The 18,270-nt window shown below is 37.0% G+C and overlaps 1 protein-coding gene across 1 annotated transcript; it reads right to left on the reverse strand.

Annotated features, from left to right (window-relative positions):
- Window positions 1-13,851: 13,851 nt before the first annotated feature.
- Window positions 13,852-16,996, reverse strand: LOC133338596 (uncharacterized; the record flags this gene model as incomplete). The annotated part of the gene is made up of 2 exons (XM_061546763.1): window positions 13,852-14,152; window positions 16,858-16,996. Coding segments are annotated over 2 exons (440 nt in total), but the record flags the coding sequence as incomplete, so codon positions are not given.
- Between the last annotated feature and the right edge of the window lie 1,274 nt (window positions 16,997-18,270).

Consider the following 18,270-nt stretch of genomic DNA (forward strand, 5'->3'; position numbering starts at 1 on the left):
TATTCGAAAAATCTTTACAATTCCTATTTTCAGGATCCCATATCTCTACGCTCAACAAAATGCAAATGTATCAAATTTAGTACCATTTAATATTTTTCATACACTTAATATTCTTTAATAAATCCACGGCTTATGTAGGCCTTGAAAAAATATTCTTTAATAAATCCACGCCTTGTGTAGGCCTAATACAAAGGTTGCCACATTTAGTAAATTTTTTGTACATTTCTCCAGGCGATTCAATACTACATGTATTTCCCTTTGATATTTCGTTATTAATAATTTTATTTCCCCATCGATTTTCATGTGGACTTTTCTATTGAAGGACATCGTTATAAATAGTACCCAGTAAATTTACATTTCAATTAATTTGAAAATTATCAGAGGGTGATTTGTAATTTTTGATTATTTTTTCCATTACAAATTTTTTCCAATCAAAATAAAACCAAATTATCGGCTTAAACAACAATAGAATTCATTGAATCAAATCGAAAAAAATATACATATATTAATTTTCCATATTGAATCCGTATTTCAATAAATGTAATTGACAAAAATATTCCGCTTCGAAATGAGGGGAATATTTATGATTTCGTGCTTTTTATTCCAACCAAGCGACAAAAAAACAAAAAGCCTTAACTGTAAACATCGCATAGGGGAATAACAGATTTTCAATCAATATTACTTTTTGTGTTGGGCTTTTCAATTGTTGTGAAGGGAAAATAAATATATTTTTCCATAGAAAAAGAAAAAAAAACAGCGCGAAGAAAATATGAAATCAAAGGAAGCAACAACAACAATAGAAAGCACGATGTAATGTAAATAAATAATTCCCCATTTGAAGTTCAAAAGCCAATGACACACAAAGGCCGAGTTCGCCATCAACTCTACATTTTTGATATCCCTAGAGAGCCAAGCTGGGAGTGGCGGTAGGATGTGGGAATATATTTGTCATGAGTTTTGTAACAATGTTCAAAGAAAAAATAACTTATTTGTATAGTTTATTTAATTGCACTAGGAGATTTTAATGCAAAAATCGGAAGGGAAAATATCTTTGGCCCCACCGTCGGAAAATTCAGCCCCCATGAAGAAACATTAGATAACGGCATGCGGTTGATTGACTTCGCGGCAGCAAAAAACATGGTTGTTAGCAGCACCAGATTCAAGCATCTCGATATACACAAGGCCACTTGGATTTCTCCCGATCGAACAACAAGATATCAAATCGATCATGTTGTGATAGACGGAAGCAATTCATCCAGTGTTTTAGACGTCCGATCGATCCAGGGAGCGAACCATTACCTTGTGGCAGCCATGGTACGCACCGATCTAATGTAACACGGAAACTCGACATCGAAAAGCTGCAAACACAATAGATAGCAGAAGCCTACTCCGCTCAACTTACCCAACTGCTTGACGAAAGCACCCCATGTCCCGATAATAAGAAGCACAAGAAATCATCATCAAGAAATCCGTGGTACGATCAGGAGTGTCGTAATGCTACTGATATGAAAAACGCAGCGGACAGTAGCAACACGTAATACGATGCAGAACTATCGGGAGAAAATGAGAGAGAGAAAAGGAAACCTGGTGACAGATCCCTACTGCGTGCTGAGGATCTGGAAGGAGCATTTTGAAAAACTTCTGGTATCAAATAGTAGCGATGAATAGGATACCCCAGAACCAATAATTGATGACGGTATAGCCAATATGAGGTCAGAATAGCAATCAATCGGCTGAAGAATAATAAAGCAGCAGGTGCCAATGGGTTACAAGCCGAACTATTCAAGACTTGTGGTCATATACTGCTAAGGAGCATGCACCAGCTGATTAGTACAATTTGGCTAGAAGAATGCATGCCCAATGATTGGAACCTGAGCATCCTGTGTCCCGTGCACAAAAAAGGAGACAAGACGATATGTCCTTCACATAACATATAAAGTGCTAACCAGCGTGCTGCGTGAACGACTGAAGCCAATGGTCAATGACATTATTGGACCATACTAATGTCGCTTCAGAGCTGGCAAATCCACCATTGAACAGATTTTCACTCTGCGCCAAATCTTGGAAAAAAAACCCTCGAAAAACAAATCGACACATTCCACCTATTCGTCGACTATAAAACCGCATCCGACAGCCCTATCCGTTCAGAGGTGTATAAAGTCATGTCTAGGTTTGGCATTCCTGCAAAATTAATTCGGCTATGCAGGATAACTTTAACAGGCACAAGATCAGCAGTTAAAGTCGGGAAGGACCTCTCGGAGCTCTTTTATACCGAAGGAGGATTCAGGCAAGGTGATAGTTTGTCGTGTGACCTTTTTAACATCCTGCTGGAAAAGGTCAAGTGAACAGAAATGGCACTCTGTACACCAAACAACACATGTTACTCGCCTACGCCGATGACATCGACATAATGGATCGAACACTGAGAGCTGTAACAGCCACCTTTGAACAAATTGAGAAGGAGTCTGCCAAAGTGGGTCTGGCAATAAACGGCGAGAAGACCAAGCTGATGGTATCAACGCGCAAGACGTCCAGTATACTCGGACCAATTGTGGAACTTGAGAACTACAGCTTCGAGGTTGTCAAAAATTTTATATACCTTGGTACCGCCATAACTAAAACGAATTACATCAGTTTTGAAATTCGGAGAAGGATAGTTATGGCTAACCGATACTACTATGGTGTGAGTAAACAACTCAAAATCAAGGCCACCTCCCACCAGACCAAACTCGCACTTTACAAGACGCTGATACTACCCGTGCTATTATATGGATCTGAAGCATGGGTACTTACGCAAGCAGATGAGGCAGCTCTTGGAGTGTTTGAGAGCAAAATTTCTCCGCAAGATCTATGGGCCGATCTGCGTTGACGGTGAATAAACTATGAGTTGTACCAGCTATTCTCGGACATCGACAGTGTTAGATCTATTGAGCTGCAGCGACTACGTTGTCTAGGTCATGTTGTGAGAATGGATGAAGATGCCCGAACCAAGAAGGCTTACAGACAACATTGCCGAAAATGGTCTTTCAAATTGGAAAAACTGTGCAAAAGACCGACGCGCCTGGAAATCTTTTATAAGCTCGGCTTATGGAACGAAAGTTCTGTCACAAGCCAGCTAAGTAAGTAAGTATTTAATTACACAGTTTTATTGTAATGGTTTTAGAAGAAATCCACGCCTCTTGTCCACGCCTTTTGTAGGTCATGAAAAAATTTATTGTTTAATAAGTCCACGCTTTTTGTAGGTTTTGAAAAATTTATTGTTTAATAAGTCCACGCCTTTTGCAAGTCTTGAAAAAACTATTTTTTATAAATCCACACCTCTTGTAGGCCTTGCAAAAAAATATTATTTAATAAATCCACGCCTCAGTTGGCCCTTGAAAAATATTCTTTAATAAATATTTTCCTTAAATAAAAACTAAACATTAAATAAAATGGCATTTCACCTATGACCTTGAGCAATGAAGCCAACCACATCATCTTCATTAATTCCCTGAAGGTATCCCAAATGATGTTCCAATTCTCCGACCAAAAAGACTAACATCGTGACCATTTGAAATGAGAACTTTTACAACCTCATTTGTTATTTATTTATGTATGTATGTGTGTTGTGTCTCCCAAAAAAAAGGACGAAGTTCATCCTTTAATGGTAATTGATTCCATGTTGAATGATGGCAATGATACAGTCATTCCATTAAGTTGGATGGTGTATTGCGTCGTGTACCTGTCACTTTGCCACGTCGGAATATCCTGCCGACATAAATCAACGTGTCATCATTGAAGTCCACAGGTGGTAACGATTGATGGCTGTGATGTTCCATCAACTGGCTGAGTGTATTTTAAGAACAATGCTTCAATGGGTTTTGCACAAGACATGGTAATCCATTTTCATGGTAAAGAATATACGCATCAGCGGGATATTAATCAGGCTTCTGAACTGCTAAAATTCACACTAAATGTTTATAATTCCTTCAATATTTCAAAAATTCACTCTGACCTGATATATCTGCTAACACGAAAAATCCATAATTTGAATAAAAGTTAATAGGAATAACATGTTTCTAATCGAAGTAAGCCACCTTATTGATCACGATAAATTGTTATTCGATTTGTCGACATAACTCGTTTATTTAGCACCTGGAAAACATCTCAATATTATTCATCCACTGATGGCATATCGAAAAAAATCAAATAAACAAAAATATTTTTTCAAGGGCTATCTAAGGTGTGGTTTTTTCGAAATATATTCTACGAAGGTCTAAAAGAGGCGTAAATTTATTAAAGAATATTTTTCGAAGGGCCAACTGAGGCGTGGATTTATTAAGGAATATTTTTCAAGGGCCAACTGAGGCGTAGATTTATTAAAGAATATTTTTCAAGGGCCAACTGAGGCGTGAATTTATTAAAGAATATTTTTGAAGGGCCAACTGAGGCGTGGATTTATTAAAGAATATTTTTCAAGGGCCAACTGAGGCGTGGATTTATTAAAGAATATTTTTCGAGGGCCAACTGAGGCGTGGATTTATTAAAGAATATTTTTCAAGGGCCAACTGAGGCGTGGATTTATTAATGAATATTTTGAGAAGGGCCTACAAGAGGCGTGGATTTATTAAAGAATATTTTGAGAAGGGCCTACAAGAGGCGTGGATTTATTAAAGAATATTTTGAGAAGGGCCTACAAGAGGCGTAGATTTATTAAAGAATATTTTTCGAAGGCCTACAAGAGGCGTGGATTTATTAAAGAATATTTTGAGAAGGGCCTACAAGAGGCGTGGATTTATTAAAGAATATTTTGAGAAGGGCCTACAAGAGGCGTGGATTTATTAAAGAATATTTTGAGAAGGGCCTACAAGAGGCGTGGATTTATTAAAGAATATTTTGAGAAGGGCCTACAAGAGGCGTGGATTTATTAAAGAATATTTTGAGAAGGGCCTACAAGAGGCGTGGATTTATTAAAGAATATTTTGAGAAGGGCCTACAAGAGGCGTGGATTTATTAAAGAATATTTTGAGAAGGGCCTACAAGAGGCGTGGATTTATTAAAGAATATTTTGAGAAGGGCCTACAAGAGGCGTGGATTTATTAAAGAATATTTTGAGAAGGGCCTACAAGAGGCGTGGATTTATTAAAGAATATTTTGAGAAGGGCCTACAAGAGGCGTGGATTTATTAAAGAATATTTTTCGAAGGCCTACAAGAGGCGTGGATTTATTAAAGAATATTTTTCGAAGGCCTACAAGAGGCGTGGATTTATTAAAGAATATTTTTCGAAGGCCTACAAGAGGCGTGGATTTATTAAAGAATATTTTTCGAAGGGCCTACAAGAGGCGTAGATTTATTAAAGAATATTTTGAGAGGGCCTACAAGAGGCGTGGATTTATTAAAGAATATTTTTCGAAGGCCTACAAGAGGCGTGGATTTATTAAAGAATATTTTGAGAAGGGCCTACAAGAGGCGAGGATTTATTAAAGAATATTTTGAGAAGGCCTACAAGAGGCGTGGATTTATTAAAGAATATTTTGAGAAGGCCTACAAGAGGCGTGGATTTATTAAAGAATATTTTTCGAAGGCCTACAAGAGGCGTGGATTTATTAAAGAATATTTTTCGAAGGCCTACAAGAGGCGTGGATTTATTAAAGAATATTTTGAGAAGGGCCTACAAGAGGCGTGGATTTATTAAAGAATATTTTTCGAGGGCCAACTGAGGCGTGGATTTATTAAAGACTATTTTTCAAGGGCCAACTGAGGCGTGGATTTATTAAAGAATATTTTTGAAGGGCCAACTGAGGCGTGGATTTATTAAAGAATATTTTTCGAAGGCCTACAAGAGGCGTGGATTTATTAAAGAATATTTTTCGAAGGCCTACAAGAGGCGTGGATTTATTAAAGAATATTTTGAGAAGGGCCTACAAGAGGCGTGGATTTATTAAAGAATATTTTTCGAAGGGCCTACAAGAGGCGTGGATTTATTAAAGAATATTTTGAGAAGGGCCTACAAGAGGCGTGGATTTATTAAAGAATATTTTTCGAAGGCCTACAAGAGGCGTGGATTTATTAAAGAATATTTTTCGAAGGCCTACAAGAGGCGTGGATTTATTAAAGAATATTTTTCGAAGGCCTACAAGAGGCGTGGATTTATTAAAGAATATTTTTCGAAGGCCTACAAGAGGCGTGGATTTATTAAAGAATATTTTTCGAAGGCCTACAAGAGGCGTGGATTTATTAAAGAATATTTTTCGAAGGCCTACAAGAGGCGTGGATTTATTAAAGAATATTTTTCGAAGGCCTACAAGAGGCGTGGATTTATTAAAGAATATTTTTCGAAGGGCCTACAAGAGGCGTGGATTTATTAAAGAATATTTTTCGAAGGCCTACAAGAGGCGTGGATTTATTAAAGAATATTTTTCGAAGGCCTACCAGAGGCGTGGATTTATTAAAGAATATTTTTCGAAGGCCTACAAGAGGCGTGGATTTATTAAAGAATATTTTTCGAAGGCCTACAAGAGGCGTGGATTTATTAAAGAATATTTTTCGAAGGCCTACAAGAGGCGTGGATTTATTAAAGAATATTTTTCGAAGGCCTACAAGAGGCGTGGATTTATTAAAGAATATTTTGAGAAGGGCCTACAAGAGGCGTGGATTTATTAAAGAATATTTTGAGAAGGGCCTACAAGAGGCGTGGATTTATTAAAGAATATTTTGAGAAGGGCCTACAAGAGGCGTGGATTTATTAAAGAATATTTTGAGAAGGGCCTACAAGAGGCGTGGATTTATTAAAGAATATTTTGAGAAGGGCCTACAAGAGGCGTGGATTTATTAAAGAATATTTTTCGAAGGCCTACAAGAGGCGTGGATTTATTAAAGAATATTTTTCGAAGGCCTACAAGAGGCGTGGATTTATTAAAGAATATTTTTCGAAGGCCTACAAGAGGCGTGGATTTATTAAAGAATATTTTTCGAAGGCCTACAAGAGGCGTGGATTTATTAAAGAATATTTTTCGAAGGCCTACAAGAGGCGTGGATTTATTAAAGAATATTTTTCGAAGGCCTACAAGAGGCGTGGATTTATTAAAGAATATTTTGAGAAGGGCCTACAAGAGGCGTGGATTTATTAAAGAATATTTTTCGAAGGCCTACAAGAGGCGTGGATTTATTAAAGAATATTTTTCGAAGGCCTACAAGAGGCGTGGATTTATTAAAGAATATTTTGAGAAGGGCCTACAAGAGGCGTGGATTTATTAAAGAATATTTTGAGAAGGCCTACAAGAGGCGTGGATTTATTAAAGAATATTTTGAGAAGGCCTACAAGAGGCGTGGATTTATTAAAGAATATTTTTCGAAGGCCACAAGAGGCGTGGATTTATTAAAGGATATTTTTCGAAGGCCTACAAGAGGCGTGGATTTATTAAAGAATATTTTGAGAAGGGCCTACAAGAGGCGTGGATTTATTAAAGAATATTTTGAGAAGGCCTACATAATTATTGCTCAAATATCCAATTATTTTTCCCACATCGTTCTTAATCTCTGAGCCACATTTGCAAGTTATCATTGCATCCATATTTGTCCATTAAATGAAAGCATTACTTTGTTTTTGTTATTTTATGTAAATTTTCCATCTTCGGCACATGCACAATCGGTCATACAATCATAACATACATACATCATATTCCTGCACTTATTGCGATGGCCTTGAAAATGTTTCCTTAATTATATGAATAATTATTTGCAATAGCAAAGGAGCCGGCCGAGAGAAATCGAGTGATTGGATATTTATGCACTAGGCGGTGACAGGACATGAATAATAAAGTGAATAATTCAATTGTGTTGTGCACGAGAGAGAATCGAAGTGATATACCTGCATACATACATACACTCAGGGAAAGAAATGCAAAGGAATAAAATGCAATGGGGAAAATTATTTTATTATTATAGATTATTAAATAATATTATTAATTAAATTAAATTCATATCAAAATATAATTGAGTGAATAGGGTGGAGAGGTCCACGAGAGAGGAGAGAACTATTCTGAGAAAAAGTCCTTGAAACATTTTTAAATTATATTGATTAGGCATTTTGTATATATATATATATATACCAATGCGTATTTATATTAAAAAAATCCTCAAAGTGCATTTTCCCTCTCTGCCCCACCCTCCCCTTCCCGACACCTACCAAACATTTATTTGTCCATCGTCATCATCATCAGAGAAAATAAAACATTTATTCATTGCTGTTAATTAAGTCATTTGTTTTTCTTTTTGTTGTTGTTGTATCATAATGAGAATAACAACAAACATAATCAGTGTTGTTTCTTTATTTAATTGAAGTTATTTAAGTGTCCCTACTTGGTCCGTCCGTCGGACTGAGTCTTTGCCCGTCTTTTGCCAGTCAACGTTCTCAAATGGCAAACGAAGCAATTCAATTATTTTTTTTATCTTTTGATAAAATTTAATTACACGAAGGAAGGGAGAAAACCAGAGACGAGCAGAAGAAAATAGGACGATAAGGGCGATGCGTGCATTGCAATTACTTAATGTTGCAGTATTTTCATTGTTGAAATAAAAAAATACAAATTACTCAATCAGCCCCGAGGAATGAAATCTTCCCACGAGTGTATGCCGTTATTGTGGAAATAAAAATTTGCAGAATGGTGGAGTTTTTTCTCTATTTCACCTCAAAAAAATCTGTTATTATTAGATGTTTTAAATGTTGTCATTCCATTTGCAACACCTCGAAATATTCACTGGGGACCCCATACCGAATATAAGGGGTTTAAATCACCATAGAGCTCTCAATATTTGTGATAGAGCTTTGGAAATGTGCACATTCGTTTCTACTACTTCTCGGATGTGTGGTATTGAAAATGGATGGTTATAGTCCCCATATAAGGGTACCTCCACACATTCGAGGACTTATGGCAAGTTCATCAACCGAAGTGGCTGTGTGATTATTTATTTTCACTTCTTATTAGGAAGAAAATTTCCCCTCCAAAAATATATTGGTGTAATTTTCGGCGTTACTCTCATATAAACGAACCCCTATTATTCAGTATTTTGGGTTCTCATTGGGTATAGATTTTCCCCGCTGTATTTGTTTTGGTATAGCCCCAATATAACTGAGCTATTTTTTATACCCTTCACCACACTGTGGTACAGGGTATTATGTCTTTGTGCATATGTTTGTAACAGGCAAAAGAAAACGAGATAAACACATTATTCCTTTTGAGAATATGCATAGAATCACTTTCTGAGTCGATTTACGCATGTCCGTCCGTTCGTATGTCTGTCAATGTTAAATTGTAAACAAAGTACAGGTCGCATTTATGATCCGAATTGGATGAAATTTGGCACAGCTCATTTATTTGGCCCAAGGACGAACCCTATTGAAATTGGGAGAAATCGGTTCAGATTTAGATATAGCTACCACATATATGTAGTCGTCCGATTTAAGGTAAATGGTGCACCAAAGTCCCTATATATCTTTCGATTTGCACGAACTTTGGCACAGAGTAATGAATTAAGCCTAGAATTATGTGTGCAAAGTTTTGTGAAAATCGGTTCCGATTTAGATATAGCTCCCATATATTTTCGTCCGATTTTAGGTAAATAGTGCACCAAAGTCCCTATATATCATTCGATTTGCACGAAATTCGGCAAAGCGTACTCAATTATGTTTAGAACGATGTGTGTTAAATTTTGTGGAAATCGGTTCCAATTAAGATATAGCTCCCATATGCATTTTCGTCCGATTTTAGGTAAATAGTGCACCAAAGTCCCTATATATCCTTCGAGTTGCACGAAATTTGGCACAGAGTAATGAATTAGGTGTAGAATGATGTGTGCTAAGTTTCGTGAAAATCGGTTAAGATTTAGATATAGCTCCCATATATATTTTAGTCCGATTTCAGGTAAATGGTGTACCAAAATCCCTATATATCTTAGGACTTGCACGAACATTGGCACAACGTAAAAAAATTAAGCCTAGAATAATGTGTGCTAAGTTTCGTGAAAATCGGTTATGATTTAGATATAGCTCCCATATATATTTTCGTCCGATTTCAGGTAAATGGTGTACCAAAGTCCCTATATATCTTTCGATTTGTATGCAATTTGGCACAGCGCAATGAATCAAGCCTAGAATTATCTATGCTAAGTTTCGTGCAAATCGGTTCAGATTTAGATATAGCTCCCATATATATTTTCGTCCGATTTCAGGTAAATGGTGTACCAAAGTCCCTATATATCATTCGATTTGCACGAACATTGGCACATCGTGCGGAATTAAGAATAGAATTAGTTTCCAGAAAATCGGTTCAAATTTAGATATAGCTCCCAGACGTGTTCTAAGTTTCGAAAATTGTGCACTAAATACCCATAGCTAGACCGATTGACACAACGTACTGAAATTAATATAAATAAATCTCTGCAAGTTCCCTTGAAATCGGTTCAGATTTAGATATAGAGTAACTTCCGGTAATGTGGACCACCATTTTCTTTTTTGGATATTGTGAAATTGTAATGCTCTAGTATCGTATTTCGGTGTTTTATTATTGGTTTAGGAAGATTCCCACAGAAGTGGCTGTAATTTGGGGGGTTATGCGGGCTCATAGAAGATAAAATACTTTAACGCCGACAATTTCTATAGGTTCGTATATTAAAAAGATTCTACAAAAAATTTACTGTAATTCATCACATGGAGGGTGAGAATTTACATTACAGGTCAATTTTTTTAAGTTGCAGATAATTTTAGGGTTCTAATGGTCTTAGATTAATATTTAACCTAAGAGCTAACAGTGCGGGTTACTTGAAGATAGAAAACCACAGGTTCAATATAGATCCACGTTCCTTATATCATTTTTTCTTCAAAAATGATGGAAATGATATCAACAAGATTTCCATGTCTGCACTTCAAGTTATACTGGCCAACAACGTGGCTGGTGGTTTTACGTATTTTGTTTCTCGCGGAATATTTCGAATATGGAATCATGTTTAGACATTAATTACCCCATACTTTGGCCATATTCGCTATGTTATGTCATACATATGTCAAAAATAATGAGTCCGGACGCCATTGTACGATTGTACAAATATCCATAGCAAATATTACGATATCTATGTCGTCCAGTTAGAGTTTGAACAGTGGCGAAGAAAATCACCACACCATGGAAAACTCACAGTTTCACTTTACCGGTCTTCGACTTCCTGTTTCCAAATTCTACATATGACTGGAGTTTACACATCTTGTTGATTACCCAACGTCTAAAATACGACTGAAGGTTAGTTCTCTATTTGTCCTCGAACAGTTTGACATGGTTGTCGGTTGACGAAGTCCTTCGATAAGTTAAAGTGCTTGTAAATCTTGAAAAAAATGTTATTTATATTCTTCTGGACTTAAACAAATATTCTTATAGCCAGGGTGCGACGAACTATTAAAATAGGCTCTTTCTCAGGAATGCTCACGGGCGAGAATTTGAATGTTTTCAATTTATCGCGAATGATAAAGTTACAATGAATGAACAAGCATTTGCAATCTCTCGCGTATTTTCGCAAAATTTCGCTGCAAGCGTCGTCGATTCGTTCTTTCGTGAGCATTTGTTGCTGAAGAACATTCTTTTGAAAAACACAAAAAACGCATACATTATTGTTGTTGTTGTAGTAGCTAGTTCTGCTTTGTATTTTCTATTTTCTTTAACCTGGTTCTGTCTCTAACTCCAAGTTGAGAAGGGCTGCGACATGTATTGGTTGAGTTCAGAGAGAAGATGGGTTAGGTGAGTGGGTTTGGCTGGGCAGTTGAACAGATGTAGCGTGTCATGTTGTCCGTTACCACATGCCGGCCAGACATTGTCGACCTCTCCATCAATTCGTGCCCAATATGAATTGAGGCGTCTACACCAGATCCAGATCTCAGTTGCGCCAAGACCACTCTAGTTTGTCGAGGTAGCTGCTGTTCTTCTGCAGCTATCAAAGGCGGATGGTATTCACGCGATATTCTTCAACTGCGTCCGTGTGAATACTATTCAATCCTGCTTGATAGGCCTGTTGATCTAGAGGTTCCCTTTTGTACCTCTGGACCTCTCTCTCCAGATCATGGAGATCCTTCCTGACATGCCTGGGTTGTGGGTGCCTATCCCTTAGATAGCGGTTTGGATGGCTGCTCCTATAACACCCAAGCAGGTATTGCATCGACATCTTGTTGTGTTGAAGCACAGGAAGGATCTTCGCCGCATAGTTTACCACAGACCGGCCTATTGTTTTATAAGTCGTTAACAAGGTTTCCGTGTCAGCTCCCCAAGTGCTGCCGGCTAGCGACTTGAGAACCTTGTTTCTGCTCCTGACTTTATCACAAATAGCTGTGGTATGCGAGGACGACTTGTATAGACTATCGAATGTGATCCCTAGAACCTTGGGGTAATTAGTGGTCGGAATTGTGGACCCCTCGACCTGCATATCCAAAGATAGCCGCATCTCCGATGTCCATGTGGTAAACAGTGTGGCCGTTGACTTAGTGGCGGATATTTTCATATTCCTCGAGCGGAAAAAGTCAGCGATATCCACGAGATAGTGGTTCAGCCTCTCGCCCGTACAGTCAAACTCCCAGTTTAACTCTACGGGCCTTCGATTTTGATAGGTCTAGCGCCACCATGACTGTCGTGTTACACGGCCTGTTCTGGTTGAGTCCTTCTGCTATGTGTGCGGAAATGGCGTGCAAAGCTGTTGTTGTGCTGTGCTGCTTCTGGAACCCATGCTGATGATCAGCAACTGAGTAGCATTCACGAATGCTATTGAGTAGTAAAGCCTCAAGCGTCTTGTCTATTGGCGACAAAAGTGCTCTATAAACTGTCGGTTGAAAAAACACGCTCACCTTTTCGGATCTGTCACCTCAACGCCGTTAAATGAGACAAAAGTCCGAGACAAGTACATGCATCATTGTTGTTGCCGTTTTTATTCGTGAGAGAGTGTCAGAAAGAATTTCAACCACCAAACGAAACGGACGAACGAACTCATTTGTTATGTGTGTGCGAACATTCTTGGGCGAATGATCGTTTGGTAAAGAATTTATAGCCATAAATTCATTCGTAAAATGAGCACACAACAAAAAGAAAGTATTTTGAATCATTCGCGAGATTTTTTGTGCACCCTGCTTCTTTAAAAAATCCACGCTTCTTATAGACCTTGGAAAATATTCTTTATCTGTTTTCACTTACCTTAGAGCCTCTAAACGTCCGATGTGTGTATGTGATATACCAACTAGTGAAATTCCCAATATATTTTTAAATACAGTTAAACTAATTAATGTTTATTATTTTGATTTTATAAAAACATAAATAATAAACAATATTATTAAATTGAAACTAATAAACCAAAACAATACACAATGACACACCCTGTATGTGCCAAAGGGTGGCTTTCTAACATCTTAACAATTACCAACAATGATAATATAAGGTACATACTCAGTTACATTTTTTCTTCTTCTGCTTCTTCTTAATAATTAATTTGTCTTTTTTTTGCAATAAAAATTTCTTAAAACTAATAGATATATGGACCAATGCATCTTCTGACATTTAACAATCAACGAAAAAGCCAAAGGACAACAGGACACTCTACTCCCACTAGTATAATTTACAACAACAATGGACGACCATCCATCTGACACATTTAGCTGGACATTAATTTAATTTGTATTGATTCTGTCGGTTTGCTGCAATGGCACCTTTGAGTGGCACAGCTTCTGTCTCTTCTTCTTCGACTTTTTCATTGCCTTGCTCGTTTGCGCCCACCACATTTGTCCATTCTTGAAATGTAATAATCAACGATGTTTGTGCTGACGGGAGCAGCAGAATCCTCAGATAGAATCATTTGTCGAAACTACCACCGCCTATGGACCACCAATTGTGTACCCTCGAAAGTGTGGGCGCACGGCTAATGAACATCGACCACAGCAGCATAACAACGGTACTCAAATATGTGAGGTGGCCTCCAATCGCCATCGTGGCCGGCTGATGGTTACACATGGATTCTTCGTATTGACGACAATTCTGAAATTGGGTTTCATTTGTTAACATTTTGGCCATTTCACGGGCATAATTGGCCGAATGTTTGTAGCATTTGTAGCGGGCGCTGTTGTAGACGCACGTCTCGTAGGCGTAGCGGGCACTGGAAAGAGGGAAAGAAGGGATGATATAGATTTTATTTGAATATAAAAAATTGAAGAAAAAATATAATCTTGGAAGGTATAAAACGTTCTATTGATCCGAATATTTTAAATTCTCCACATGAGGTGGTCCATCAGAGTCGGAATCTTTATAGACCTAGAATAAATATTTTTTAAAGAATCTACGCCTCTTCTAGGCCTAGAAAAAATATTTTTTAAAGAATCTACGCCTCTTCTAAGCCTAGAAAAATTATTAATTAAAGAATCTACGCCTCTTCTTAGCCTAGAAAAAATATTCCTTAAAGAATCTACGCCTCTTCTAGGCCTAGAAAAAATATTTTTTAAAGAATCTACGCCTCTTCTAAGCCTAGAAAAAATATTAATTAAAGAATCTACGCCTCTTCTAAGCCTAGAAAAAAATATTCCTTAAAGAATCTACGCCTCTTCTAAGCCTAGAAAAAATATTCCTTAAAGAATCTACGCCTCTTCTAGGCCTAGAAAAAATATTCCTTAAAGAATCTACGCCTCTTCTAGGCCTAGAAAAAATATTTTTTAAAGAATCTGCGCCTCTTCTAAGCCTAAAAAAAATATTAATTAAAGAATCTACGCCTCTTCTAAGCCTAGAAAAAATATTCCTTAAAGAATCTACGCCTCTTCTAAGCCTAGAAAAAATATTCCTTAAAGAATCTACGCCTCTTCTAGGCCTAGAAAAAATATTCTTTAAAGAATCTGCGCCTCTTCTAGGCCTTGAAAAGTAATCTTTAAAGAATCTACGCCTCTTCTGGCCCTTGAAAAAATATTCTTTAGTCCAAACCACGCCTTGGCCCTTGCAAAAATATTCTTTAGTCCAAACCACGCCTTGGCCCTTGCAAAAATATTCTTTAGTCCAAACCACGCCTTGGCCCTTGCAAAAATATTCTTTAGTCCAAACCACGCCTTGGCCCTTGAAAAAATATTCTTTAGTCCAAACCACGCCTTGGCCCTTGAAAAAATATTCTTTAGTCCAAACCACGCCTTGGCCCTTGAAAAAATATTCTTTAGTCCAAACCACGCCTTGTTGGATGACCATTGAAAAAATATTCTTTAGTCCAAACCATGCCTTGTTGGATGGCCCTTGAAAAAATATTCTTTAGTCCAAACCACGCCTTGTTGGATGACCATTGAAAAAATATTCTTTAGTCCAAACCATGCCTTGTTGGATGGCCCTTGAAAAAATATTCTTTAGTCCAAACCACGCCTTGGCCCTTGAAAAAATATTCTTTAGTCCAAACCACGCCTTGGCCCTTGAAAAAATATTCTTTAGTCCAAACCACGCCTAGTTGGATAGCCGTTGAAAAAATATTCTTTAGTCCAAACCACGCCTTGTTGGATGGCCCTTGAAAAAATATTCTTTAGTCCAAACCACGCCTTGTTGGATGGCCCTTGAAAAATTAGTCTTTAAAAAATCCACGCCTTGTTGGATGGCCCTTGAAAAATTAGTCTTTAAAAAATCCACGCCTTGTTGGATGGCCCTTGAAAAATTAGTCTTTAAAAAATCCACGCCTTGTTGTATGGCCCTTGAAAAATTAGTCTTTAAAAAATCCACGCCTTGTTGGATGGCCCTTGAAAAATTAGTCTTTAAAAAATCCACGCCTTGTTGGATGGCCCTTGAAAAATTAGTCTTTAAAAAATCCACGCCTTGGGTAGGCCTATGAAAAATTAGTCTTTAAAAAATCCACGCCTAGTATGGCCCTTGAAAAATTAGTCTTTAAAAAATCCACGCCTAGTATGGCCCTTGAAAAATTAGTCTTTAAAAAATCCACGCCTAGTATGGCCCTTGAAAAATTAGTCTTTAAAAAATCCACACCTAGTATGGCCCTTGAAAAATTAGTCTTTAAAAAATCCGCGCCTTCTATGGAGGGCCTTGAAAAATTAGTCTTTAAAAAATCCACACCTAGTATGGCCCTTGAAAAATTAGTCTTTAAAAAATCCGCGCCTTCTATGGAGGGCCTTGAAAACTTAGTCTTGAAAAAACCACGCCTTCTATGGAAGGCCCTTGATAACTTAGTCTTTAAAAAATCCACACCTAGTATGGCCCTTGAAAACTTAGTCTTTAAAAAATCCGCGCCTTCTATGGATGGCCCTTGAAAAATTAGTCTTTAAAAAATCCACGCCTTGTTGGTTGGCCCTTGAAAAATTAGTCTTTAAAAATCCACGTCAATAAATACTCCATTAGATTTTACCCTTATAATAAATGGAATATCCGGCCTATAAAATAATATCCTCTTATCAGACACAAAGCTATTTATTTGAAATCTTCCCTTTGAGATCTTCTATTCCCGTCATAAAAATAAATTGTCTGCAACATCTTGTCAATAAACAGCAAAACCACTTGTTGATAATTTTCAACGACTTCGTGAAATTAATTACCGAACTTGTCAATAAAAATTACACTTTCTTCTGAAATTTATGGCCAAAACAGAAGGCAAGAAAATGTAATAAAAAAATAAGAAAACAAAAAACACGAGACATCGAATGTAACAAACAAGTCAAGTGTATAGACGTCCCTTCAGACCCATTACTCCCTCCCCTTAGCGCCTCATCAAGGTTAAAGAACAGAACAGACATCTTCTTTAAGAAGTCGTCATAAAAAATATCTGTCGTTATTACACGATTTTCTACATATCCTTTGTTTCCTACTGTTGTTGTTGTTGTTGCCCATACTTACCAACAAATTTCCATGAATTTTTCTGTCATATTGGTATCGACAGAATGTGCCACCTCCGACATAATATTCTGCGATTGTTTGTGACAATGGAGCCAGTCATCGTAGATGTAGGCAAAACAATCTTTGTGTTTAAGGTAATCTGAAAAAAAAATAAGAAGAAGAAGAGAAAAATAAAATACATACATACATATATCCGCAAATATTTGTTAAGAAAAATATAACAAAATAATTTCTAAATATAATCACAATTGGTCAGGAATTGAAATTTGAGTAGGGAAATTAAAGGACAGACTGTTTCTCGGAATATTTTCTTAGGTGGGAGTGTGGATTTATTAAAGAATATTATTTCAATGCCTACAAGAGTCGTGCTTTTTTTAAGAATATTTTTTCAAGGGCCTACACAAGGCTGGATTAATTAAAGAATAATTTTTCAAGGGCCATCCAACAAGGCGTGGATTTTTTAAAGAATATTTTTTCAAGGGCCATCCAACAAGGCGTGGATTTTTTAAAGAATATTTTTTCAAGGGCCATCCAACAAGGTGTGGGTTTTTAAAGAATATTTTTTCAAGGGCCATCCAACAAGGTGTGGGTTTTTAAAGAATATTTTTCAAGGCCTACACAAGGCGTTGATTTATTAAAGAATCATTTTTCAAGGCCTACACAAGGCGTGGATTTATTAAAGAATCATTTTTCAAGGCCTACACAAGGCGTGGATTTATTAAAGAATCATTTTTCAAGGCCTACACAAGGCGTGGATTTATTAAAGAATCATTTTTCAAGGCCTACACAAGGCGTGGATTTATTAAAGAATCATTTTTCAAGGCCTACACAAGGCGTGGATTTATTAAAGAATCATTTTTCAAGGCCTACACAAGGCGTGGATTTATTAAAGAATCATTTTTCAAGGCCTACACAAGGCGTGGATTTATTAAAGAATCATTTTTCAAGGCCTACACAAGGCGTGGATTTATTAAAGAATCATTTTTTCAAGGCCTACACAAGGCGTGGATTTATTAAAGAATCATTTTTCAAGGCCTACACAAGGCGTGGATTTATTAAAGAATCATTTTTCAAGGCCTACACAAGGCGTGGATTTATTAAAGAATCATTTTTCAAGGCCTACACAAGGCGTGGATTTATTAAAGAATCATTTTTCAAGGCCTACACAAGGCGTGGATTTATTAAAGAATCATTTTTCAAGGCCTACACAAGGCGTGGATTTATTAAAGAATCATTTTTCAAGGCCTACACAAGGCGTGGATTTATTAAAGAATCATTTTTCAAGGCCTACACAAGGCGTGGATTTATTAAAGAATCATTTTTCAAGGCCTACACAAGGCGTGGATTTATTAAAGAATCATTTTTCAAGGCCTACACAAGGCGTGGATTTATTAAAGAATCATTTTTCAAGGC

Source organism: Musca vetustissima, unplaced genomic scaffold, assembly GCF_032173495.1.
Source record: "Musca vetustissima isolate MV318-11 ecotype Yass unplaced genomic scaffold, APGP_CSIRO_Mvet_v1 utg84621, whole genome shotgun sequence".
Classification (NCBI taxonomy): domain Eukaryota; kingdom Metazoa; phylum Arthropoda; class Insecta; order Diptera; family Muscidae; genus Musca; species Musca vetustissima.